At 41.3% G+C, this 26150-nt stretch overlaps 1 protein-coding gene across 1 annotated transcript in view; it reads left to right on the forward strand.

Moving 5' to 3' along the window:
- Positions 1-413: 413 nt before the first annotated feature.
- The window catches only part of kcnk12 (potassium two pore domain channel subfamily K member 12), a 75647-nt gene continuing 49910 nt past the window's right edge, over positions 414-26150 (forward strand). The window contains exons 1-2 of the mRNA XM_003216124.4: positions 414-551; positions 1885-3047. Coding sequence (XP_003216172.2) covers positions 2705-3047 — 343 coding nt within the window. The 5' untranslated portion in view covers positions 414-551; positions 1885-2704. The remainder of the gene's footprint in view (positions 552-1884; positions 3048-26150) is intronic.

Consider the following 26150-nt stretch of genomic DNA (forward strand, 5'->3'; position numbering starts at 1 on the left):
AAAAGCAAACGTGTAGGGAGGGAGGAGGAGAGAGAGATGGAGAGAGAGAGAGAGAGACGGAAAGGCGAGAAACGGAGCAGCCTCTTTCTGTCTCCACACCACCAGCAGCAGAAGCAGCGACAGGAGACGAAGCCAAAGGCGCAGAGGAGCCAGAGCGCGCACAGCCACCTTCCTGCCTGCCTCCAGTCTCCTATTATTGGCAGTTTGGTGTCGTTTGGCTCGGATTGGGCGCCTTGTGTTGATCTGCAGACCAGAAAAGATCCGTAGGAGTGGAGCAGCGACCATTGCTCGTTCCCTGGCTGCTCTCGGAAGGGACCAAGTGAAGCCAAGCGAAGAAGTCCGGGAGGCGCCCGCAGTGCGCTATCCGCGGTGCTGAGAGCTGTCCTTGTGCTGAACGCGCCGCACCGCCTTCGCCAGCTTCTCTCCTCCCTCCGGGTCCACTCCCGACCAAGGCAGCCCTTCACATCACCATCCTCATCCTCCTCTTCCTCCTCCAGGTTGACAGGTTCTGTGCCGCTACCTTCACGCTTGGGACTTGAAAGTGGAAGTCGGTAAGGGGATGGGAGAAGTACTTTGGGGTTTAAACCTAGGGTGTAAGTCACTGGCTGTTGCCTTTGGCGGGAGATTAACACTCTGCGATGTCTGTGTGGTTCAAAATGAAGGCAAAGCTCTTCAAGTGGAGAGTCCTACAGCGTGAGAATAGGCTTGCAATAAATCAAAGGATGGCCATGTTTAGGAGAGGACAAGCTTATTTCCTTCTGCTCTAGAGACTAGGACACAGAGCAGATTTGCAGGAAAAGAGATTCCACTTAAACCAGTGGTTCCCAACATTTGGTCCTCAAGGTATTTTGGACTTCAACTTCCAGAAGTCCCAGGCATCTTACCAACTGTTGGGAATTGTGGGATCTAAAGTTCAAAACTCCTGGAGGACCAAAGGTTGGGAGCCCCCGATGGCATAGTGGATTAAAGCCTTGTGACTTGAAGGTTGGATAGCTGACCTGAAGGTTGCCAAGTTCAAATCCCACCTGGGGAGAGCATGGATGAGCTCCCTCTATCAGCTCCAGCTCCATGCGGGGACATGAGAGAAGCCTCCCACAAGGATGATAAAAACATCAAAACATCCGGGCGTCCCCTGGGCAACGTCCTTGCAGGCGGCCAATTCTCTCACACCAGAAGCAACTCAGGTTGCTCCTGACACACACAAAAAAATATCTTACCAACTGTTAGGAATTGTGGAAGCTAAAGTTCAAAACTCCTGGAGGACCAAAGGTTGGGAACCACTGACCTAAACATTAGGAAGAACATCTGGATGGCAAGAGCTGTTCGGCAGTGGTATATACTGCCCTGGAATGTGATGGAGTCTCCTTCTCTGGAGGTTTAAAACAGAGTCTGGATGGCTCTTTGTTGGCAGTGATTTGATTGGGTGTTCCTGGATTCGACTGGATAGCCCTTGGGATCCCTTTCAACTCTATGTTTCTATGAAAAGGATCAGAAAGACACATAGGGACACCCAAAAAGTCTGCTTTATCTAAGTGTGTATTGTGCTTGGTTTGGAGTATGCCATAATCTGGATAGTGTTGGTTTTTGTCTGGAGGGAAAAGGAAATTTCTGCTATTGGAAGAGACAGGTGACCCTTCTCATCTATATTTAAGCACTTGCCGAATTATTGTGCGGTTTGGGAGGGTGATGGTTCCCTCCTTTTCCCACCCAGTCCACTACATGGATCAAGTCAAGCCACAGAGTGCAATGTTGTGCATGACACCCCTTTTGTTGAAAAAAGATCTGTTCTGCGTGTAAAGATCTGTATAGAGGTGTATGTGTGTGAGACAGAGATTTGTTGAGCTGAGACCTAAATGAAATTCTGCTGATGTTTTCTTGATCTAGGTCTTTCCAACTCCTGAAGATGACTGCAAAGTTGAAGCCCTCAAGAAAGGGGGAGGCTGGTTGGATGGACCAAAGCAGCCAAAACACATATTGAGGGCAACTGAATATGCACTCTCTGTGTTTGAATTTTCACCACCTCAAACGTTTATGTTAAATACACCTGGTCACTGTTGTCATGCCCTTGCCTTGTGTTTTCTGGGCACCACTAGGGCACAGGAAGACAACTTATGTAAAGAGTCTAGGAGGCCCAGCAGAGAGGAAAGCAACTGAGTTTGGGCAAGGAGTTAATGGAAGAGAGGATAACCCTTTGCAAAGAAGTGACAGGTTTCTTTGGGAGTTTTGTAGAATGAAGATAACCCCAAATTCTGTTGGCGTTTCCTTCTGAGTATCAGCATTATGAAAATTGACTCAATTCATATTTATCCCTACAAAACCTATCTGCCTTTCATGTGGATAAAGACTGGAATACAAAGACTATGGCCAAATGGAGGTATCCAGGATGGGAGAGGAAACCTGAAGCCATTCCTTTTCAGTCAACAGTTAATGTACTGAAGACCTCCACAGTGGCCTTCAAGGGGGACAGACCTCACACCGTGGCTCTAGAAAAACTGATGTGTCTTGGTTGATGTGAGAGAATCCCATGGGATACAATTTGGTGGAATTCTGCATTGACATCAAGCACAACAAGCCAAGATCTATGACTCAGAAAAGAAACCCTTCTAGAGAAGGGTCCATGTTTCCCTCTTGGACTCTATAACCGGATGGTAGCTCCAATGAGGTGTTGGTCGCTATCCATCACCTCTGCGGTGCTGAAATTTGGATGATGTCTATCAGGAGACCTCAGGGCTGCTGCTGCGTATCGCATTTCAATGAGGACAATGGCAGATTTGTCCTCTTAGCAGTGCTCATTGTGGCATACCTGACCGTTGGAGCAACCATCTTCTCAGCCATCGAGAGCCCGTCGGAAGCAGAAGCTCATCATCGTTGGAACTGGACCCTTCAGAACTTCAGCCAGATCTTCAACATTAGCCTCCCTGAGCTAAGGGCCTTCTTGAGAAGCTATGAGGCAGCCATGGCTGCGGGTATCAGAGCAGATGCCCTCCGACCAAGATGGGACTTCACAGGAGCTTTTTATTTTGTGGGCACAGTGGTGTCAACTATAGGTAAGATGACTTTCTTCTTTTCCCACTCTGTCTTTGACATACCTACAATGTGTGTCAGATCCAAATGACCATCACTCTGTCTCTCTGAAAAATCTGAAATGATCACTTTTAAAGTAAGGAGACTTACATGATGCAATAGTGTTTGAAAAAAAGAGGAAAATAGTGGGCTGATTGTTTTAAAAGTTAGTGTCCTTCAGAAGAAACATTGTTGTGTAAGTTATTTTAAAATTATTTTTCCTCCATTTTTTGTCTCTCCTTTTCCCTCCTCTTCTTGCTTTTCTCACAAGTCTTGTCCTGAAATCCATCCCTGCCTCCCTCTCATCTCTCTTTCCTTTTCTTGACTTACTTTTGGTCACTTTCTCTCTTGCTCTTCCTATCTTCTGTTTTCTTCACTACAGCCAACTTTCCTTCACTCTCACCCCCCTCATCCCCCCACCCTCTTAATTAATTTTTAATTCCTTGGTGAAATTTAGAGATATCTACTTCCCAGTCATCTCCAATAACAGCTTTTGCCTATATATTGTGTAAGATCACATGAAGACATAACGTCAGTGTTGCTTTAAAAAGGAGAGGGAGGATAACCTCAGTTCTAAAGGCAATGCTGGTCTATTAAGCATTATTTTTGCACTCCAATCCCAAATGCTAGAGATTGTGAATATATATGATGTTGAAAATGTTGTGAGAAGTTTAAATCAGGGGGTATGTCAAAGAGTCTTTGTGATCAAGATTAAATCTTTAGTCATATGCATCCTTTTCTATATTTATGTTGGCATTAACAACATTAACAAAGACACATATAACATTATAAATCCTACTGCTCATCTCTACATAGTTGACTCATTATTAACTGCTCAAAAGCAAGCCGGTTGGTATGCAGAGAAAATGAAAACACAGGGGAAGAGATGTTTACTGTGCTGGGTTTTGGGATTGCATAGAAAATATTTTGTTGTCAGCTCCCTTTTTTTCTGTCTCCAAAAAGAAAAGGCATGGATTGAGTAACACGCACATGTCTGCCCCTTTCAAGAATCCAAACAAACATAAACAGCTGCTACGCTTTAATGAAGTAGATGGGGAGAAGTTCAGAAGTGATGTGTGTTTCTTTTTTGAGAAAGCTTTCTTGAGTTGCTATAGCAACAGGGGGAGTTTAGAAAGTGGATTGCAAGTGAGGATGCCGCCATAAAAAGAGCTGGTGTCTCCCCACTGTGAGCCGTTCATTGTATTTTAGATCTGGAAGGAAAGTAGGGCGTATATGGTGGGTGAGATAAAGTGGGCCAAATCCTTACTTCCTCCCTCATCTCCCTTTTTAATGCCTTCTAAATTCAGTATTGCTAAAGTCTTGCGGTACTTCCTCACTTGAAAATGAGTCTGCAAGTCCAGATCATAGAAATCAGTGCAAAAGTGACATTCTATTCAATACCCCCCCCCCCCCAAAAAAAATGTTGCCAAATTTAGATTCAGGTTCCTCCCTCCACCCCCACGAGCCATTAGATTAGTCCCCTGCCTTCCCTTGAGGATGATCGGTATGGTGCTTTGCCTTACATTTCTTCACAGTGAGAAAGAATCACTAATTATTCACATCTTAAAGCATTAACTAAATATATACAGTAGAGTCTCACTTATCCAACATAAACAGGCTGGCAGAACGTTGGCTAAGCGAATATGTTGGATAATAAGGAGAGATTAAGGAGAAGCCTATTAAACATCAAATTAAGCACCGAAACATCATGTTATACAACAAAATTGACAGGAAAAGTAGTTCAATATGCAGTAATGCAACATAGTAATTACTGTTTTTATGAATTTAGCACCAAAATATCATAATGTATTGAAAACATTGACTACAAAAATGCGTTGGATAATCCAAAACATTGGATAAGCGAATGTTGGAAAAGTGAGACTCTACTGTAACTCCCTTTCCAAGATTTGAATTGGGTCCCTATCTTGTTTATCATTATCGCCTTGCACATTTATCCTTAACTCGCTGCATCAGCTCCCCTGGAAGAGTTTTTGTTGTTGTTGTTGAGATAATCTCTGACATAAGAAAACCAACAATATGCAAAACTTACACATTGTTTTGCTGTTTTTGATTCTGCCAAAAACTAAATGGTCTGTTGCATAATTCTGTTATGCTGGAATCATTAAACCGGAGTCTGCGTATATCCCTTTGTTCAGCAGTCTTTCAAGGATATGTTGGTATAAAATGAATTTACACACCTAGAGAGTAAAGATATTATATTCATGAACACTACTAGCAGCAAGGATGCAACATTTGATGACTTCTAAATGCATCCAACCTGGAGACAGGCCCCTGAAACTGCAATGTTCCCAGGGAATCTGATATGCCTGCATTCTTTGCAGATGGTTTTAATCCTCCAAGAGTATATTTGTTGCTTTTTGGCATGCTGACAATACTTTCAAGAGGTACCAATCCCTCAATTGGGCATATGCTGCTGCTTTCTCTCCCTTGTGTACTTGGCAGAGGGGTGTGTGCGTGGAATAGGGAGGGCTGTATATCCGCCTCTGCATAAACAAACAGATTGTAAAACGCTGCTCCCCTAAAACATCGAACTGCAGTAAAAACATGTTTTCTTTCTCAGCAGCACTATCACTGCACTCCCTTTTCTCCATTAATTTCACTGCAGCAAGTGTGTAATTATCTGAGGGACAGGGTGGTGTAGTGCTTCGAACTGTTGGACTATGGGCACGTCTACATGGTTGAATTAATGCAGTTTGACAACATTTGAACTGTCATGGCTCAAGGCTATGGAATCCTAGGAGTTGTCGTTTGGTGAGATACTAGCCTGGTGAGAAGGATAAAGACCTTGTAAAACTACAACTCCAAGGATTACATAATGTTAAGCCACAGCAGTTGAAGTGATTTCAAGCTGCATTAATTCCACAATGTTGACGAGGCATCTTCAGACTTAGGTCCTCCAGGTGTTTTGGACTTCAACTTCCACCATTCCTAACAGCCTCAGGCCCCTTCCTTTTCCCCCTCAGCCGCTTAAGTGGCTGAGGGGGAAAAGGAAAGGGCCTGAGGCTGTTAGGAATGGTGGGAGTTGAAGTCCAAAACACCTGGAGAGCCCAAGTTTGTCTGAATCTGGTGTAGACTCTGGAGACCAGGGTTTGAATCCCAACTCAGCCATGAAACCCATTGGGTGGCCTTGGGCATGTCACGTTCTCTCATCCTAAGAGGAAGGTAAAGGTAAACCCCCATGAACAAATTTTGTTAAGATACGTTCACATTAAGACAGAAGCAACAGGAAAGAAGGAGTGACAACAGTTGTTGGATTTGGACCCAGAGTTTTATTGCTTGCTTTTGGCAGAAGCTTAAATTCAGTTAAATAGTTCATCAGAATCATAGAATCATAGAATAATAGAGTTGGAAGAGACCTCATGGGCCATCCAGTCCAACCTCCTGCCAAGAAGCACTCAGAATATCAGAAGTGTAACCTATTCTTTTATTGATGTCTTTGACTAGTGGAGTGGAAAGTCAACTTTTCAGATGTTTGGAGAGAATTTGGAGGTAGCGTAGTGACTGTTTTCTTTGAGGGTTTGTGTACTGGTCTTTTCAATATTTTTTATTATTGTAATTTTCACTTTGTAGTTGTTAAAATACATTTAATACAATATAAGGTAAAGGTTTCCCCTGACGTTAAGTCGAGTCGTGTCCGACTCTGGGGGTTGGTGCTCATCTGCATTTCTAAGCCGAAGAGCCGGCGTTGTCCGTAGACACTTCCAAGGTCATGTGGCCGGCATGACTGCATGGAGCCCCATTACCTTCCCGCCAGAGCGGTACCTATTGATCTACTCACATTTGCATGTTTTCGAACTGCTAGGTTGGCAGAAGCTGGAGCTCACAGCGGGTGCTCATTCCGCCCCCGGGATTTGAACCTGGGACCTTTCGGTCTGCAAGTTCAGCAGCTCAGTGCTTTAACACACTTCGCCACCGGGGTTCCTTAAAATACAATATAATCTACTTTTAAAAAACAAAAAGGACACAACAACAACAGGAAACACAACATGATGGATGCTAGGGATGAGGCCTATTAACCATACAACTAACATTATGTTTTTGTTGAAGGCTTTCATGGCTGGAATCACTGGGTTGCTGTGAATTTTCCAGGCTGTATGGCCATGTTCCAGAAGCATTCTCTCCTGACATTTCACCCACATCTATGGCAGGCATTCTAAGTGGTTGTGTGGTCTATTGGAAATTAGGCAAGTGGGGTTTATATATCTGTAGTATGTGCAGGGTGGGAGAAAGAACTCTTGTCTGTTGGATCCCCCCCCAGGCAGGAAGCAGCCAGGCTTTGAAGCTGCAAGGCTATTCAATGCTAATCAAGGTGGCCAGTTGCAACATACACACTTGCTTCAAACAGACAAGAGTTATTTCTCCCATCCTGGACATTCTACAGATTATCAACTCCACTTGCCTAGTTTCCACCTCACAACCTCTGAGGATGCCTGCCATAGATGTGGGTGAAATGTCAGGAGAGAATGCTTCTGGAACATGGTTATACAGCCTGGAAAACTCACAGCAACCCAGTTAACATTATGTCTATCAAAATGAGCAAACTGGTTGCCATAAGAAAGATCACATACAAATCATCACCCACATGTTTCTGTTGGTGTCATGACCATCTAATTTATTGGGTAGAATCCATGCAAACTAAAGCTTTGCAGATGCAGAATCAATATAGATATATTAAAAGGTGGAGCCATTGGTATTGAACATCTTACATCAATGGACGATCTATTTTTGATCCAGTTCATGGTTTGGAGAGCAACGATTAGTATCCCTCTGAGAAATTTGGATAAACGGCAGGTGGCAAAACATCTCAAGAAATGGCAATGTTGAAATAAGACTGCCAGTAGGTTTAATTTCACTTTAAAGCTTTGCTTCTTTTTAATTAGGATGAGATAACTTTAATGTCCAAGGTCAAAGATAGTGTGGAGAAAAACAAGCACACTGTGTAATACTGGGGCTCCTTTGATTCCAATATGTCATTGTAACAGAGGGTTTAATGGAGAATATTAAACAAGACCTTTCTGCCTCATAGTTATTAGTAACTTTCATTTGTCTCATTGCAAGTTCTCTCATGCTTTCTCCAATCTTTCAGAAAGGCACTTTACTTTAAAATCTTGGTCCTCCATAAGTTTGATTCAGTATCATTTGATGAATTATTCAGAAAAAAGACTAAAAGAGGAGAATTTTCATAATGTGAAAGTTCTTTAAGAAGATTACGGTCTTTGTAGAGATAAATCATAAATATGCTTCATTGATAGCACTGGAACCTCACAAAGGGCATTCATCACAATTAATTTACTCAAACAGTAAGGGCCCATCTGCACTGTGGATTTAATGAGATTTGGCATCACTTGAACTTCCACGGCTCATTGGTATGGAATCCTGGGATTTGCAGTTTACTGAGGCATCAGCACTGTTTGACAGAGAACGCTAATGAACTTGTAAAATTAAAACTCCTGTGGTTCCATAGCATTGAGCCATGGCAGGAAAAGTGATGTCAAACTGTTGTCAAAAGTTTTCATGGCCAGAAACACTGGGTTGCTGTGAGTTTTCCAGGCAGTATGGCCATGTTCCCCCAGGCAGGAAGCAGCCAGGCTCTGAAGCTGCAAGGCTATTTGATGCTAATTAAGCTGGCCAATTGCAACATTCACACTTGCCTTAAACAGACAAGAGCTCTTTCTTTCACCCTGAATATTCCATAGATATGTAAACCCTACTTGCATAGTTTCCAACAGACCTCACAACCTCTGAGGATGCCTGCCATAGATGTGGGCAAAATGTGGCCGTACAGCCCGGAAAACTCGCAGCAACCTGATGTCAAATTGCCCAAATTCTACAATATACCATTTATACTTAAGTATAAGCTGAGTTTGTTGTTGTTGAAAGTTTTTATGGCCAGCATCACAGGGTTGTTGTATGTTTTCCAGGCTGTTCCAGAAGTATTCTCTCCTGACATTTTGCCCACATCTATACCTCGCAACCTCTGAGGATGCCTGCCATAGATGTGGGCAAAACGTCAGGAGAGAATACTTCTAGAACATGGCAATACAGCCCGGAAAACATACAACAAACATAAGCTGAGTTTTTCAACCCTTTTTAGGGCTGAAAAAGCCCCCCTTGTCTTATACTCGAACGAGGGTCCTGGCTGGCTTATATTCAGGTCGGCTTATACTCGAGTATATACGGTAACCAAAGTGGGACAGTCTTATCTTAAATTACAGTTTTATGTAAATATTCAGAAACATTTAACCTACTGATACCTCAATTAATGTAATTTTATTGGTATCTATTTTTAGTTTTAGTTTTGAAATTTACCAGTAGCTGCTGCATTTCCCACCCTCGTCTTATACTCGAGTCAATACATTTTCCTAGTTTTTTGTGGTAAAATTAGGTGCCTCAGTGTATATTTGGATCAGCTTATCCTCGAGTATATACGGTAGATGCATCCATAGCTCAGGGGGAGTTAAATAAAGCATGCTAAAGATGACAGCATTCACATTAGAACTCAATATTATAAACTCATATTTTGGCCGCAGTTCTCTTAGTGTGCTGTGCTAATAGCTGTCCTTGTTCCCAGATGTTGCAGTTTTGCAGTTGCGATATGTAAAAGCAGCAAAATCTAACTCATCTGTTTCTCCAGTGCCTTCTTTTCTGCACAGCTGCTGTGTCGGCAGCCTTTTTCCTCCATCTCTACTTGTGCCTATCAATGCATTGCTCTATCAGATTTGCAGATCTTTTAAAAATCATCTAAGATATTTTTTACCCCAGCTTTTCACACAAAACTCCCGAGGCAGCTAAATAACATCCCCTTAAGAGTAAGGCATTTATAACAGTACATTAAAGCAACTGAATCATTAAAAGTGTCCCAATAAAACATTAAAATACGACATTAGATTGATTAAAAGACACATGAAAGCCAAAGTTGCAGTAGCATCATCACTGAACCCTGAAGACTTGGAGAAATGAAGAGATCTTGTCTGGTGCCTAACATTCATCAAACTTTAAATATCTGTAAATGGAACAAGCTTGTTTTCTGCTTTGCCAGAGAATAGGATCTGAACCAGTGGATTCAAATTACAAGGAGATGTTGTCCAAACATTAGGAAGCACTTACTAGCAGTAGATGAACTGTTTGACAGTGGACTAGGTAAGAATCAAAATACTGGAAGGCCCCCAAGAGACATCAAACTGCCTGTGGGAAATCCACTGCTAAAATATATCTGAGCGGTGAGCATCTGCCCTCTGTTTAAAAATCTCCAGTAAAGGGGAACATGCAAGCATCCGAGATAAAAGGGATATTAGGAAGGTTATCTGAATAGAGCAAGGGGAGACATTTGCAGGCAAAGGCAAGAAGACGACAGACATAAATGCATACTCTGTGGAACTGTATATGCAGCTCGACATCTTATTTCTCGCACTACTGAAGAGATAAGCTGCCATTCTTTTCCCAAAATGACTTAGCTGTGAAAGGAACAATTGAAGCCCAGTTGAGCACTTCTTTCTGTTTTGTGCACATATTAGTTTGGTCCCTGGGTAGAGAGAACAATATGGCAGACGAGAGGTCAGTAAAGGTATCAAGGGACGTAATACTCACATTGCATCCATGAGACGTGGCCTCACCAGTTTATTCTGGTGATAAAATGGGATAAACCTCCCCCATAGTTTCAAGAAGGGCAAAATATAAATGCAACAAATACGTCAGTCATTAGAAAAGAGTAGAAGGTGAAATATAGGTATGTTTCATAGCCCAAGGGTGCATCGACATTGTAAGTAAATGCAGTCTGGCATCACTTTAATTGTCATGGCTCCATGCAATGGGAATCCTGGGACTTGTAGCTTAATGAGGCATCAGCACTCTTTGGCAGAGAATGCTAACGGACTTGTAAAACTGTAATTCCCATGATTTCATAACATGGAGCCATGGCAGTTAAAGTGGTGTCAAACTACCTTAATTATGCAGTCTGGATGCACCCCAAGTCAAACTTTTGTTATAGTTCAGGGTTGTAATAATGATGTATTGATAGCACGGGTGAACCAGGATGGGAGATCTGCAAAGAATCCGCTCCTCATTTTCATATGGATTCTGATCTCTGTAATCTACAGCCAGATATTTTTCAAGTCAGGAAATCACAAGAAGTGTATTTCTAGATTACTGAAATTGCTATTATGGGGGGGGGGGGGGGGGGACTTCTCTTTGGCCCAATATCATCTACTCTGAATGTTAGCATCTCTCCAATTACTCAAGCAGGGAAAGGTTTTCCTGTTGTGTTGTTTCTAAGGTCCCTTCCACATAACTGAATAGAATCCCACATTTTCTGCTTTGAACTGGAATATATGGTAGTGTGGACTCAGATAACCCAGTTCAAAGCAGATATTGTGAGATTTTATGCCTAGATATTCTGGGATAGAGGACTGTGTGGAAGGGCTCTCAGTTACAGTAGAGTCTCACTTATCCAAGCTAAATGGGCTGGCAGAAGCTTGGATAAGTGAATATCTTGGATAATAAGGAGGGATTAAGGAAAAGCCTATTAAACATCAAATTAGGTTATGATTTTACAAATTAAGCACCAAAACATCATGTTTTACAACAAATTTGACAGAAAAAGCAGTTCAATATGCAGTAATGTTATGTTGTAATTACTGTATTTACGAATTTAGCACCAAAATATCACGATATATTGAAAACATTGACTACAAAAATGGCTTGGATAATCCAGAAACTTGGATAAGCGAGGCTTGGATAAGTGAGAATCTACTGTATATGGTTGTCTGGAAGGGCCCTAAGTGATGCTGGAGATCTCCCCAGGGACTTTCTAATAATAATAATAATAATAATAATAATAATAATAATAATAATAATAATAATAGGAATAATAACAACAACAACACTTGGGAAGTGTTCAGTTTGTGATTTTGTGATACGAAATCCAGCATATATATCTTGTTGGCTGTGTCATACTATGTCTTTGTGTCAATAATAATAATAATAATAATAATAATAATAATAACAACAATAACAATAACTTTATTTTTGTACCCCACCTCCATCTCCCCAAGGGACTTGGGGCGGCTCACATGAGGACAAGCCCAATCAACATAGTTAAAATAACACACTGAAATACATAAAACAATATCATAAAACAGAAAAAAACAACATTATATAACAGAGTAAAAGGCAATTATTGAACCAACAACCAATGGACCTGAAATAGCAATCAGTTTCTGGGCATGGGTTCGTGGACTGGTGTAAATCAATTTTCTACATGCAACCCATCTATTCTGCCAATGATCTGTGGCCTTCCTTACAGAAGAATATGGCTGCAAACCCTTTGCAAAAATCAGAGAGCTAAGAAATCTTGAGTAACCTGATAACAGATTATCAAGGATTACAGATGTCAAGGATTGATTGAGGAATATGTATTTGCTAAGTATATGCCACTCCCCTCATCACTTTCCACTCTCTAGGGGTGCATCTACACCAGTGCTTCCCAACCTTTAGACCTCCAGGTGTTTTGGACTTCAACTCCCAGAAATCCCAACCAGCTTACCAGCTGTTAGGAACTGAGAGCTGAAGTCCAAAATATCTAGAGGCCACTGATCTACACTGTAGAATTAAAGCAGTTTGATACCATTTCAAATGCCATGGCACAAGGCTATGAATTCATGGGATTTGTAGGTTGGAGAGGCCACGAAGCTCTCTGACAAAGAAGGCTAAAGACTTTTTAAAGCAACAGCTCCCAGGATTCTATAGCATTGAGTTAAAATGGTGTCAAACTGCATTAATTCTACAGTGTAGATACATCCTATGTGACAATTTGTGAACAGGTGGAATTGCAGAGCCTTGGATGTTTATCTTACACTGGACTATTAAATCATCATCACCAACACCACCATCATATTATCATCATCCTCATCCTTTACATCCTGCCTTTTCCCCAACACTGAACTCAAGATGGCTCACACATTAAAAAGATTATAAAAAGTCAACATCAAAATCACATGAAACTATTAACTATACTACCGGTAAAAACATGCCATCTAAAAAAGGTTAAGTGAGGCCCCTTTAACACTGCAATACAATCCAGATATTTGAGTCTACACTGCCATATAATCCAGTTCAAAGCAGACAATCTGGATTTTATATAGCAGCATAGATGGGGCCTGAAAAGCTCCTCTCTCCTGTTCCCATCAACAATATCTGTGAAGATGGTGGGAATGAAAAAGGGGGCTCAACTGTTGATTTTAGCATTTAAACAGGTGTCAAGATACGGTTTGTCAGATAGCCTAGACCTAAACTATATAGGGAAGCCCCCAATTGCGCAGCGTGTTAAAGCACTGAGCTGCTGAACTTGCGGGCTGAAAGGTTGCAGGTTAGGATCCCGGGAAGCGGAGTGAGCGCCCGCTGTTAGCCCCAGCTTCTGCCAACCTAGCAGTTTGAAAACATGCAAATGTGAGTAGATCAATAGGTACCACTCTGGCGGGAAGGTAACGGCGCTCCATGCAGTCATGCTGGCCACATGACCTTGGAGGTGTCTACGGACAACACTGGCTCTGTGGCTTAGAAATGGAGATGAGCACCAACCCCCAGAGTCGGACACAACTAGACTTATTGTCAGGGGGAAATCTTTACCTTTACCTAAACTATATAGGTAATATATAGATTACTGGTCATAAAAAGCGCTTTAAATGGTGCCACAGTAACTACTGTAATTTTCCCATACAAAAACATGCATCTGAATGGCTCCCTCATTTATTCCTGCATATTCTAATAGCATACCCAATTTGTATGCTGTATAAATCTGGATTTACGCACTGCAATCTTTTCCTTCAGTCAGAAGACCAACAATTAGACTCCCGCAGCCAATGTGGAAAACATTTTCTGACTCAAAAGGACATCCTAGTAGGACTTAATTCTTCCATTAAGGAAATGGCCCAATAATACCCGAATGCAAGAAAGGCCAAATAACAAGGCTGAAAAAAGAACCTGACTGAACCATCTTGTTGTAGAAAGGATTTTTTAAAAAATAACCATTGGCTCTCAAATTTTGGAAAGCAAAGAGAAACAATAGGAAGTTAATGAAGCCACCATTCCACCATTTCTGCATCCGTTGTGGTTTTCAGAAGGAATTTACCGCACCGGTAATGCTAAAAGGCATTTCTGGAGCTCTCAAATGAGATGCTCACTCAATGCAACATTGATCGTGAATTCACTGATATTCACCATTTCTAATGGAAATTCAAAGATAGTGGCAATGGTAGGGAGAGTATATTACAAAAAAAGGCCCAGCTTGACAGGGAAAGGAAGGGAGAGGTTTTAAAGGAGATGGATCACTGGCTATTGTATTGCAATTTCTTTCCCGTTTTCTATTGTTCCCCTTTCCTCTCTTCCCCAGCACATTTAGAGCAGCTTTTACTGGATTATATTGAAACCCTCTAATTCAGACTTCTATTTCTGGCAATCATTGTACCACTGCTCTCCAACATGGAGCCTATCTCTTCTTCCCACCAAATGAGCCTGGGAAGACGTTGGTATTGGATAAGACTGAAATATCAAGCCTTCTGTAAGCCCTCATGTGAAACACGGAGCAGGAATGTGCTCTGTAAATGCTCAGGAATCATAGAATTAGAGTAAAGGGTAAAGGTTTTCCCCTGACATTAAGTCTAGTCATGTCTGACTCTGGGGGTTGGTGCTCATCTCCATTTCAAAGCCGAAGAGTCAGCGTTGTCCGTAGACACCTCCAAGGTCATGTGGTCAGCATGACTGCATGGAGCGCTGTTACCTTCCTGCCAAATCGGTACCTATTGATCTACTCACATTGGCATGTTTTCGAACTGCTAGATTGGCAGAACAGCAGAGCTCACCCTGCACCCCGGATTCAAACCGCCAACCTTTTGGTCAGCAAGTTCAGCAGCTCAGTGGTTTAATCCGCTGAGCCACTAGGGGCTCATAGAATAATAGTTTTGGAAGAGACCACATGGGCCATCTAATCCAACCTTCTTCCGTGTAGGAAAAGCACAATAAAAGTATCCCTGAGAGATGGCCATCCAGCCTCTGTTTAAAAGTTTCCAAGGAAGAAGCTTCCACCACACTCCAGGGAAGAGAGTTCCACTGTTGAACAGCTCTTACATTCAGGAAGTTCTTCCTAATGTTCAGGTGGAATCTCCTTCCCGTAATTTGAACCCATTGCTCCTAGGCCTATTTCAAGGGCAGCAGAAAACAAGCCTGCTCCCTCTTCCTTATGCCACCCTTTCACATATTTATACATGGCTATCATGTCTCCTCTCAAGGCAAATAGAGAATGAAGAATAGATAATGAAGAATAACTCATGCCGGCCACATGACCTTGGAGATGTCTATGGACAACGGCAGTTCTTCGGCTTAGAAATGGAGATGAGCACCAACCCCCAGAGTCACAACTGGACTTATCGTCAGGGGAAACATTTACCTTTACCTTAACTTTGTCCAAAGTATCTACCAAGCCTATCACTATCCAATCTACCCACAGCACTGGCTGAGATAGATAAAGTGTATATTCAAGGATTGGTATTTTACAGAACTTCAGAATTAATGCTGACAAAGACGAAGTGTGCATGAGCCATATCTAATGCACACAAGGCAATCCTTACCTGAGATCTATATGTCCAGCACAGAATGTACCCAGATCTTGTTTGTCGTTTAAGAGGATGTTCTCAAGATCTGCCACAATATATAGCCATAGCTTCCGGTTGTTGGCTCTCAACACAACCTTTATAGCATAACTCTGATTACAGAGCTCAGCAAATAAGGCAGATCATGAAGTCACCATACAGTTGACTCTTTAATTATTATGGCACTTTATGGCTAGGATAGCTTGAGTAACCACCCCTCCCTGATGACATCGACATATATTGCACTTCGGCCCAGATCCTTAGAATCCAATCCATGATTTTATCATTTTATTTTTGTATGTGGTTTTTATGACTTGTTTTTATTGTTTGATTGATCTGTTTTATTGTTTTGCTTTTATATTGTTGTGTCCAGGCTTGGCCCCATGTAAGCTGCACCGAGTTTTCGGGGAGATGGGATGGGGTATAAGAATAAAATAATAATAATAATAATAATAATAATAATAATAATTATTATTATTATTATTATTATTATTATTATTATTATTATTACTGTACGGCAATAATGGAACAGAGAGAAAGGTCTCTCCAGAAAATCCTTGAGCTCTAATGAGCTCATCAGGTAAGACATGGGCCTTCAAGTAGCTTGGACCCAAGCTGCATAGGGCTTCATTATCAGTACTTTTCCATTCAAATTACAAAAAAAAAAATTGGGAAAAAGTTATTGACAGTAAGAGCAATTCAGTAGTACAATAAACCACTTAATAGAGGTAGCAGACTCTTTTTTCTTTGGAAAACTTTAAACCAAAGTTGGATGGCCATTTCTTAGGAGTGCTTTACCTGGGTTTTTCTGTATGGCAGGGGTTGGACTAGATGGTCTAACCTGCACATGGGTTAGAGCAGGCATGGGCAAACTTTGGCCCTCCAGGTGTTTTGGACTTCAACTCCCACAATTCCTAACAGCCGGTAGGCTGTTAGGAATTGTGGGAGTTGAAGTCCCAAACACCTGGAGGGCCGAAGTTTGCCCATTCCTTGGCTAGAGTGAACAAGCCGCTTAGACAAGAATCACTTTTGCTTGAATCCCTATTCATTGTTGCAATAGTTATGTAATACCCACAAAGAAGAGTTAAAACATTTCAGGCTTTAGTTCTTTCTTGTGCTTCTGCAGGACCTAGTTTCCCAGACATTTGTGGTGCTTTTGGTGAATGTCCAAGGAACAGGAGTGTCTGCAGTCCATGTTATCCATATCTTGTGTACACCACGTGATCAACCCAAATATCCCAAACTTCTTTTCATCTGGCTATGCAAATGCACGCAGAAAGGAAAAATGAATCCTTTAAATCACATGAATAAAGTCTGACCATGGATTGAACACAGCAGGCTATTCGGCCAGATGCCGCGCTGAGCAGAGCTTGGCATGCATGTTCAGAATCTAAAAGGCAGTGATAACAGCTTTATGTTTAATTTTACAAAACTATGCTGTGATACAAATTGAGCAACAAAATTGCCAGCAGTCATACAAACCCACCAAATGAGGAACTAGCCTATTTTATAACTATGACATAAATCCTAATGGTAGTCCTGACTAGAACAGAACCATTGGATCTATGGGTTGATTCACTATTCAACCATTGATTTAATAGGTCTACTCTGTGTTAAGTACAGGATGACTCAGATCAGAAGATAAAGTTTTCAGAAGGTAGAAACTATATTTAAGGTAACAGAGCAGCCAGCTATACAATGGGTATTTGTCAGATCTGATGGAGATTAACGGCACCCTACATTTATAGTAACACAATTCAAATACTAGGGGAAGTTTCACATTCGTTTGTCCATAGTCACCTCCTAGGTCATGTGGCCAGCATGACTGCATGGAGCGCTTTTACCTTCCTACTAAAGTAGTACCTATTCATCTACTCACATTTGCATGTTTTCAAACTGCTAAGTTGACAGAAGTAAGGTTAGCAGTAGGAGCTCACCTCGCTCCCCGGATTTGAACCACCAACCTTTCAGCCAGCATGTTCAGCAGCTCAGCAGTTTTACCCGCTATGCCACTACGTTCTTACATTACTATTATTATTCTTAGTAGTAGTAGTAGGAGTAGGCGTAGTAGATTATTGAGACTCCAAGCAGTGTAGAGATTCAATGTGATAATAAATCTGCCAGGCCTAAATGTGTGTTCTTGGGTAATGAGAGCTTTTCCCACAGGCCTCTACTAAAACAACCAATGTTTAAAAGCATGGCAACACTCATCATCCAGTATACATATACATAGCTGTATAAACAAATATATGAGCAGGTACACTAATGAAGAATAGAATAATTTACAGAGATACATATATGATATGCCTCAAGAAAACATGGCAGAACCAAAGCTCCCAGCAAATTCATGAATCACCAGCTGTTGGTGTCTAGCAAGTTTCCATGAGAGAGAGAAACAATTGTACATTTGATGGTGTTATATATATATAATCACCATCATCGTTGTCATCATCATCATCACCACTGGACACAATATGATACCAACTCTTGGAACATGGGAACAGAGGGACAATTTCTGGTCCAGGATAGCACTAGTAGTTTGAGCGCTGGACGGCAGCTCTGGAGACCAGGGTTTGAATCCCTGCTCAACCATGGGCAAGTCACACACTCTCATCCCCAGAAAACCTTGTGATAACTTTTGTCTAAGGGCTCGGGCTGTGGCGCAGGCTGGAGAGCAGCTGCAATGAATCACTGCAATGAATCACTCTGACCAGGAGGTCATGAGTTCGAGGCCCGCTCGGAGCCTATGTTTGTCTGTCTTTGTTCTATGTTAAAAGGCATTGAATGTTTGCCTATATGTGTAATGTGATCCGCCCTGAGTCCCCTTCGGGGTGAGAAGGGCGGAAGATAAATGCTGTAAATAAATAAATAAATCTCTATAAGTCAGAAATGACTTAAAGACATGAAAGGCACGAAATAGCAAACATTAGACCACTTGAAATGTTCTGTTTCAGAACTCAGCTCAAGTTTTGTAACTTGAACTCACTTGGTCTGCGACCCTATACAAGAGTAATGATATCTTAAGGTGGTCTTGGGATTTCATAATTGTCGGGGATTCACATTTATTGTTATGAATGAGTGAGCATTTATAACAATTCACAACCTGGAGGCACTATGACTGGAGCATGAGCAAGGCACTAGACATCTGGGTGGTGGGAAATCCAGAGCATGTTCCTGGCCACAGGGTGCCTTGAGACAAAAGGCCTTTCCAGTTGCAAGTTCTCAAGGTATCCCACAATGAGGCAATGCAGATTTTGGAAGAAGTCATCATCAGTCATAATGACAATGATAGAACTCTGTCAGCATATTTGCAATGACAACAAGAGTTTTTCACTATAAGAATTTACAACATTTCCTATGTCTTAGGAGACATTACCTTCAGCATGGCTCCATCAAACTTAAACCTTATGGCAGGCATGGGCAAACTTTAGCCCTCTAGGTGTTTTGAACTTTAATTTCCATAATTTCTAATAGTCGGTAGCCTGTTAGGAATTGTGGGAGTTAGAGTCCAAAACACCTGGAGGGCCAAAGTTTGCCCATGCCTGCCTCATGGTTCCTTTATGACTCTACCTCTTCCCTTTTCCCCTTCAACAGATATGTGTAGTCCATAGAATCCCATTAGGAGAAAAGCAAGATATAAATTAAACATGCAGATGGAATGAAGGTTCACTTTGAAATGCTGGTACTCATCATTATAGTCCCAATAGTCACATCCAATTAACAAGTTGTAGAAATGTTTAATCTCCAACAGGAGTCTTTTATAAAAACCATTGGGTCTCAGCTATCTAACCCAGACTAATGTGTTTTGCATTATGACAGGGATAACTCACAGTATATTTTGTCACTTCGTCACATTTTTCAAAAGTCTTAACACACCATAGATACGAAGCACAACCACCCACCCCAAAGACTATTTTGTATATAGAAATAAAAAGCAAGTAATGATGTAATTAAATCTCCTTTAAGGAATCTTGCCAGCTTTTCTCCCCTACAACTAACAATATCATTATCAAATTTGGATCATGACGTGCAGTTACAAGATCATGTTTTGACAATTTTATGAAGGAGGAAAAGATGGAATACAATGTCATTGTACTGTTTACTGTGGGAGCTTCTGGAAGTGTAATTATTCAATCAAGCACTTAATGACAGGAGTGCAAAAGAAAACGATGAATGTATCTGAGTTAACTAATATTGCTGTACTTTTAAAAATACACTGAATAATGTATGTGTACTTTTCAAGACATGCACAATTCTGGCCCAGATGGTCACTCTGGAAGTCCTGTCAAACTTAGATCAAGAGGTTATAATGTCAGGGTACAATATGCCAGTATTGTGGCATGGCCCATGTGGCACCACTAAGATTGCAACAACAGCTGTCATGGCTAGTTTTGCATCAGCTCCCCACCCCCCTGCCAGTTCCCCCAAAGTACTGGGGAGAAATGTCATATAATGGATTTTATATGTGCATAGAAAAATACAAAGGAGCTCTCTCAACTATCTCTGTAGCTATTATACAAAAATGTACATATAAGGATTTCGGTTTTGTAGATTTGCTTATTCAAGATTGTGATTAATATGTTATATCTAGTAATCTCTACATCCTCCAGTGCAATTCTGTTGTCAACATCTGCAACTTCTGCTGTGACATTATTATGTGAAGGACCCAGATCAAGGACGTCATCACACACAAGCCCTCCCCCGCCCCATTTCTACATGCTTCTAAACCATTTCATAGATGAAGTACCACAGAGCCCATCATATGATGCAGACAGACTTCCACCTGACATCTGTGGTATTTCGTCGATGAACTGCTTTAGAAGTGTGGAAAAATGTCTTCTGAGCTCCTGAGGTGCCTGGAAATGGGAGAAAGTGCTTATTTACAAGTGGGATGAGATATCTTGGAGCCTCCGGTGGCTCAGTGTGTTAAAGCACTGAGCTGCTGAACTTGCAAACTGAAAGGTCCCAGGTTCAAACCCAGGGAGCAGAGTGAGCGCCCGCTGTTAGCTCCAGCTTCTGCCAACCTAGCAGTTCGAAAACATGCAAATGTGAGTAGATCAACAGGTACCGCTCAGTCGGGAAGGTAACAGCATTCCATGCAGTCATGCCGGCCACATGACCTTGGAGGTGTCTATGGACAACGCCGGCTCTTCGGCTTAGAAATGGAGATGAGCACCAACCCCCAGAATCAGACACAACTGGACTTAACGTCAGGGGAAACTTTTACCTTTATCTTTATCTGAGATATCTCAGATTCACCTGTGTTGAATCATTCCAGTAGAACAAAGCTTCTCAAACTGTGCTCCTTCAGATGTTTTGGACTTCAGCTCCCACAATTCTTAATAGCTTGTAAACTGATTGGGATTTCAAAACACCTGGAGCAGCAGAATTTGAGAAACTCTGCTCTACTAGAATTATTTAACACTGGTGAATCTGACAGATCCCATCCCACATGTAAGTAAGCACTTTCTCCTATTTCCAGGCACATCAGGAGCTCAGAAGACAGCAGAGTAATGGGTGCTCCTATGGGTGGTCTCCTATTGAGCATTGATGCTCCACTTCTTTTCCAAAATCATACTGCAATTTAACCATTAGGAATGGCACAATTGTAAAACGTAATCACTTTACTTTTGTTGTTTATTCTCCTTCATAGTCATTTTGGCTTTCAAATGCAAGGTTTCAGACTTTTGTGATTTTGATGTTTTTTCTGACTTTAAAAAAAGAATGCAGAGTGGGTGGGGACTGCATTTACTTGTGTGATGAAACAGAATGAAGATCAATTTGGGAGAAAGGGTAGAAAATAAGAGCATGTGGTGGAATATGAAAAATGCTTTTTAAATGCAATGGGACAACACGCTACGCTAAGAAGACAATTCCTTCCCCTCCCCTTCCCACACTTTCTGCAACTCATGGGATGAGGTCCCAAGTAAACGCATTGTGATAGGGGATCCTAGTCCTAGTGGTTTCAAAATTAGACTATAACTCTGGAAACCTTTAATGCACTCAAAACATTAAAGAAAATCTGATATGGCTCTCCTCCTGCTCAATTTATTTTCACATTACTTCGGGTGAGAAGGGTGGGATAGAAATATTGGAAATAAATAAATAAACATGAGGCAGAAAGGCTAGGAATATATGACTGGCCCAATGTCATGGCTCAATAGAGACTATAATCAGTGGCTAGAATCTACTATCACAATTGTAGAAGCTAGAGGTACACGTCTGTAACTGATGTGTTTTTGCACAATTCATGATTGTGATGCTATTGCCATGATCATAAAAGGCTCCCAGTCCTGCATTAGTAAGCAGCAGCCACTGCAAGCAACAGAGGTCTGTTCTTCTATTTATCTAGCCACAGTGGACTGATGCTTTTTCTAACAAAAAGAGAAATTTGCAACAAGGACTCTACTTTTATGGTTGCACAGGAGACCACTGAAGAGATGGGGCTAGAAACATAACTGCGGTATGTCAAAGAACAGATCTTCATTGTTTGCAGCAACTGCTTGCTTGCTTAAACACTATTAGAGGTAGTCAAATCAGGAGATGCTTGTTATACTAAATATACTAAACTAAGGATCTAGAATCTCAGCCGAGATCTCTCATATTACAGACTCTAATCACTAAACTATATGTTTAGAATGGAAATGGCTAGTGTGCCGTCGCGCCTGGGGCTGTACTCTTAGTGAAAAAGGCATGGACGTGACATCTTTCCCCAGGGGATTGCTTCTTGCCCTCCTTTAGGGAAACTGGAACTCCCAAGGACCAAAACACTGTAGATAACTCAAAAACTGGGTTTATTGTTCACAAAGGGGGTAAAAGAAAATATACATTACAGTCTTTGATTGTTTAAGTCCATGAAGCTTGTCCAGATCCCTCTTTCTCTGGCTGTGAATGCCGGAGCAAACTCAGCCTCAGTCCAATGACCTATATCCGAAGACAAGAGTCTTCCTCTGTTGCCAAAGGACTGATGTGAAGGCGCTTGAGACTCCTCAACGTTGTTCAGGTTGGCCCTGAACATGAAGTGTGAGTCCCAAGGGTAAGAACCTCAGAATTGGTGCTGAGAGGTAACTTTTGAAGGGCTTTTAGTGCCAAGTCTCTCTCTCACGTCCATCCGATAGAGAGCTTGCTGGTGGAATGAAAAGGAGGAAACACAGTCCTACTCGGGGAAGAGGTGGAGCCAAACAGTTTTGCTGAGTGAGCAATATAACAGGTACAAACAACATTGATTGACAGATATAAATAACCAATCCAACTACATTTACAGGGTAAGGGCAAAATCAGGCATGATACAACAATTCAAATCTTGAAACTTATAGTTTGACATATAGATGGCGCCACTCGCGCCGTCACAGCTAGACTTCTCATTCTCAAAGATTACATGTGGCAATGGGCTAGTAGTCAGGATCTATATCTCGATGGGTAACTATGGTTGGATTGTGAACTGGGTGAATGTGTATAGAGCTAGATAGAATGTGTATAGAGCAGGATGCTTCACCTGGCTAATAGGATGAGGTCCTTCATAATCTAGACAGAGAACTTTAAGTCTTTAAACTGAAAATGTCTCTCTTTGAATACATGTCTATTAAACTCTTTGTAGTGTCTCTTATCTTTAAGATCCATATATCAGGCAGGCATATCATGTTGGGAATAGTTATGGTTATTTGTCTTCAGGGTGGCTTTGATTTATGGCAACTTTATGAATGAGAAACCTTTAAGAGTTCATCAACTGCCTTTCTCATGTCTTGAAGACTATGCTGTGGTTTCCTTAAATCAATCCACCTACAGTATGGTCCTCCTCTTTTCCTCCTGCCTTCCATTTTACAAGGCATTGTTGACTTTTCTATTGTCATGTTGTCTCATTATGAGTCCAAAAAACAACAGCTTCAGTTTAATCAATTTGGCTTCAAGTGAGAGTTTGACCTTGATTTGCTACAAACCCCATTTATTGGTCATTTCAACAAACCGTGGTCTCAGTAGATCTCTCCTCCAGCACCACATTTTAAATGAATTGATTTTTCTTTGTATCAATTTTCTTCACTATTCAGCTTTCATACCCATACATAAAAACTGGAACACAATGTCATAGATGTTTCTGGTTTTAGTATTTAATAATAAAAATATTTTACATTTATGACTGTTGCTTAGTTCCTTCACATATGTCTTTCCAAGTCTATACCTGTAGCTATAAAGAAGGCATGGGCAAACTTCAGCCCTCCAGGTGTTTTGGACTTCAACTCCCACCATTCCTCACAGCCTCAGGCCCTTTCCTTTCCTTTCCTTTCCCCCCTCAACTGCTTAAGCAGCTGAGGGGGGAAAGGAAGGGGCCTGAGGCTGTGAGGAATGGTGGGAGTTGAAGTCCATCTAGCTCTCCAGATGTTCTAGAACTGCAACTGTTGTCGCATAAACCCTAAGCTGCATAGCTAATGGTGAGAATGCTTGGAGTTGTAGTTCAATATTGAGAAGGTGATACAATTTAACTTTATGGTACATTTAGGGTATTTAGGCGTTGCTATAGGAGTTGTTATAGTTAATGGCACTCCATGCAGTCATGCCAGCCACATGACCTTGGAGGTGTCTACGGACAACGGCAACTCATCGGCTTAGAAATTGAGATGAGCACCAACCCCAGAGTTGGACACAACTGGACTTAATGTCAGGGGGAAACCTTTACCGTTATAGATGACTACTTACTTGGAAAACACAAATCTGATGGAATTCAAGGGAACCTCCAGCTCAACATATAAATAATGGGCATATATTGCTGATTAAATCAGATGCCCCCTGAAGAGTTGCCTTCCTGTCTATCTTCTGCTTGAGCCATGCCTGTTCTCCTTACCATGCCTTTAGTTCTTTTATCAGTTCTTGTCTTGCAAACTCTCCCAATGATGCTGAGTGTATGTGACAGACAGATTGACTATGTCCACACTTCCACAGACAGACAATAGCAATGCTTGGTATAATTGCCCCTGGCAAGTAAAAAGAAGTTTATATTCTTTCCAAGTTCAGGCTCAGAGTTGTCAGTACGAATGCTTCTAATTTACTAGATCCTTAGGCAGGCTTGCAAGGAAGCAGCAACCAAAACCAATGAGTAATTTGCTACCATACTAAAAAAGGTAGCAAGGGGGATGAGAACTTTAGTTGTTTGTCTTTTCAATATTTTTGCACTCACTGAAATGTGGTGGGAAGCACTGGAATTTTTAAATATATATATATATATACAGGATAAACTAAAATGGACAGATTCAGCCATCTGTGCAGATGGCTTTGAGTACTTAGCTCTTAAAAAATTAGCTTTCAGTCCTTCATTTAGTCATATTTGTGGTGCTAAATTACATCTTTTATTCCAGCAGGCTCCTTTGCTTTAATATCTAGATAGAAGGCAGATACAACATTGGCCTAAACTCTATTGAACACAAACTATTGACTAGAGCTATTGAATCAATTATATTATGTATCTATGTGTTGATGCACCATTCTGTAGGTCAACTCTATTTGAGAGCAATTTACAACATATAGAAGCACTTGACAATGCTTATGGGTGCTAGAAAAAGCTCTCCCTATTTAATGCAGCAAGTACATAGCGTTAAGTATGCATTCAATTACAATTTTTAATAAAAACCTTTAAAAAATCATGTGTTCTGTGGCCATCATAGTGTTTTCGCAAAGAATAAATGGAAGGACAGCAAAAATGTTTCTCATATGCCAACCTGCCCCCATTACTCCCAGAAATGGTGTATGGCTTCCAAGTCAATGGGGTCAGGAATTCATTCCAGGTTTTAATCTAAACTTTCAGGGAGTTGACATTGGTCATGACCTATCTTGGAGTAAGCTTTAGGAATCGGAATACCTCCTCTGGAGTTTGTGTGTAACCTCTCAACTTATGGTGACCCCATGACATTTTCTTCAGATTTATTTTGCTGTTTCTTACTCTAAAATATAGCCTATGTCACTTGGTCTTCATTGGCAGTCTCCCATCCAAGCAATAAACATATTAAAGGGATATAAAGATTAAATTAATATTAACCATATTAAAGTCACTCCACTGGCTGCCAATTAGTTTCTGGGGAAAGTAAAAAAAAGTTGGTTTTGACCTTTAAAGCCCTATATGGATTGGGTACAGGTGGCCTACAAGATCCTCAAAATACGCTCTTTAAGACATTAAGGTCCTCTGAAGGGCAGCTAATCCAACCAGTAAAAACCCGACTGGTGACTTTGTCACCCAGAGGATCTTTTCATCGGCTGCCCCTTGACTGTGAAACAATCTACCAGAAGAGCTCCATGAAGTCCAACAGCTAAATGAGGTGTCAGAATTTAAATCGCAGTTGTAGACCCATTTCTTCTGGCAGAAAGCATATCCAATTAACTTTCAATCATGAGCTTTGATTTGCATTCTCTTCCCATTATATGTTATATATATATATATAT

Source organism: Anolis carolinensis, chromosome 1 (assembly GCF_035594765.1).
Source record: "Anolis carolinensis isolate JA03-04 chromosome 1, rAnoCar3.1.pri, whole genome shotgun sequence".
Lineage (NCBI taxonomy): Eukaryota > Metazoa > Chordata > Lepidosauria > Squamata > Dactyloidae > Anolis > Anolis carolinensis.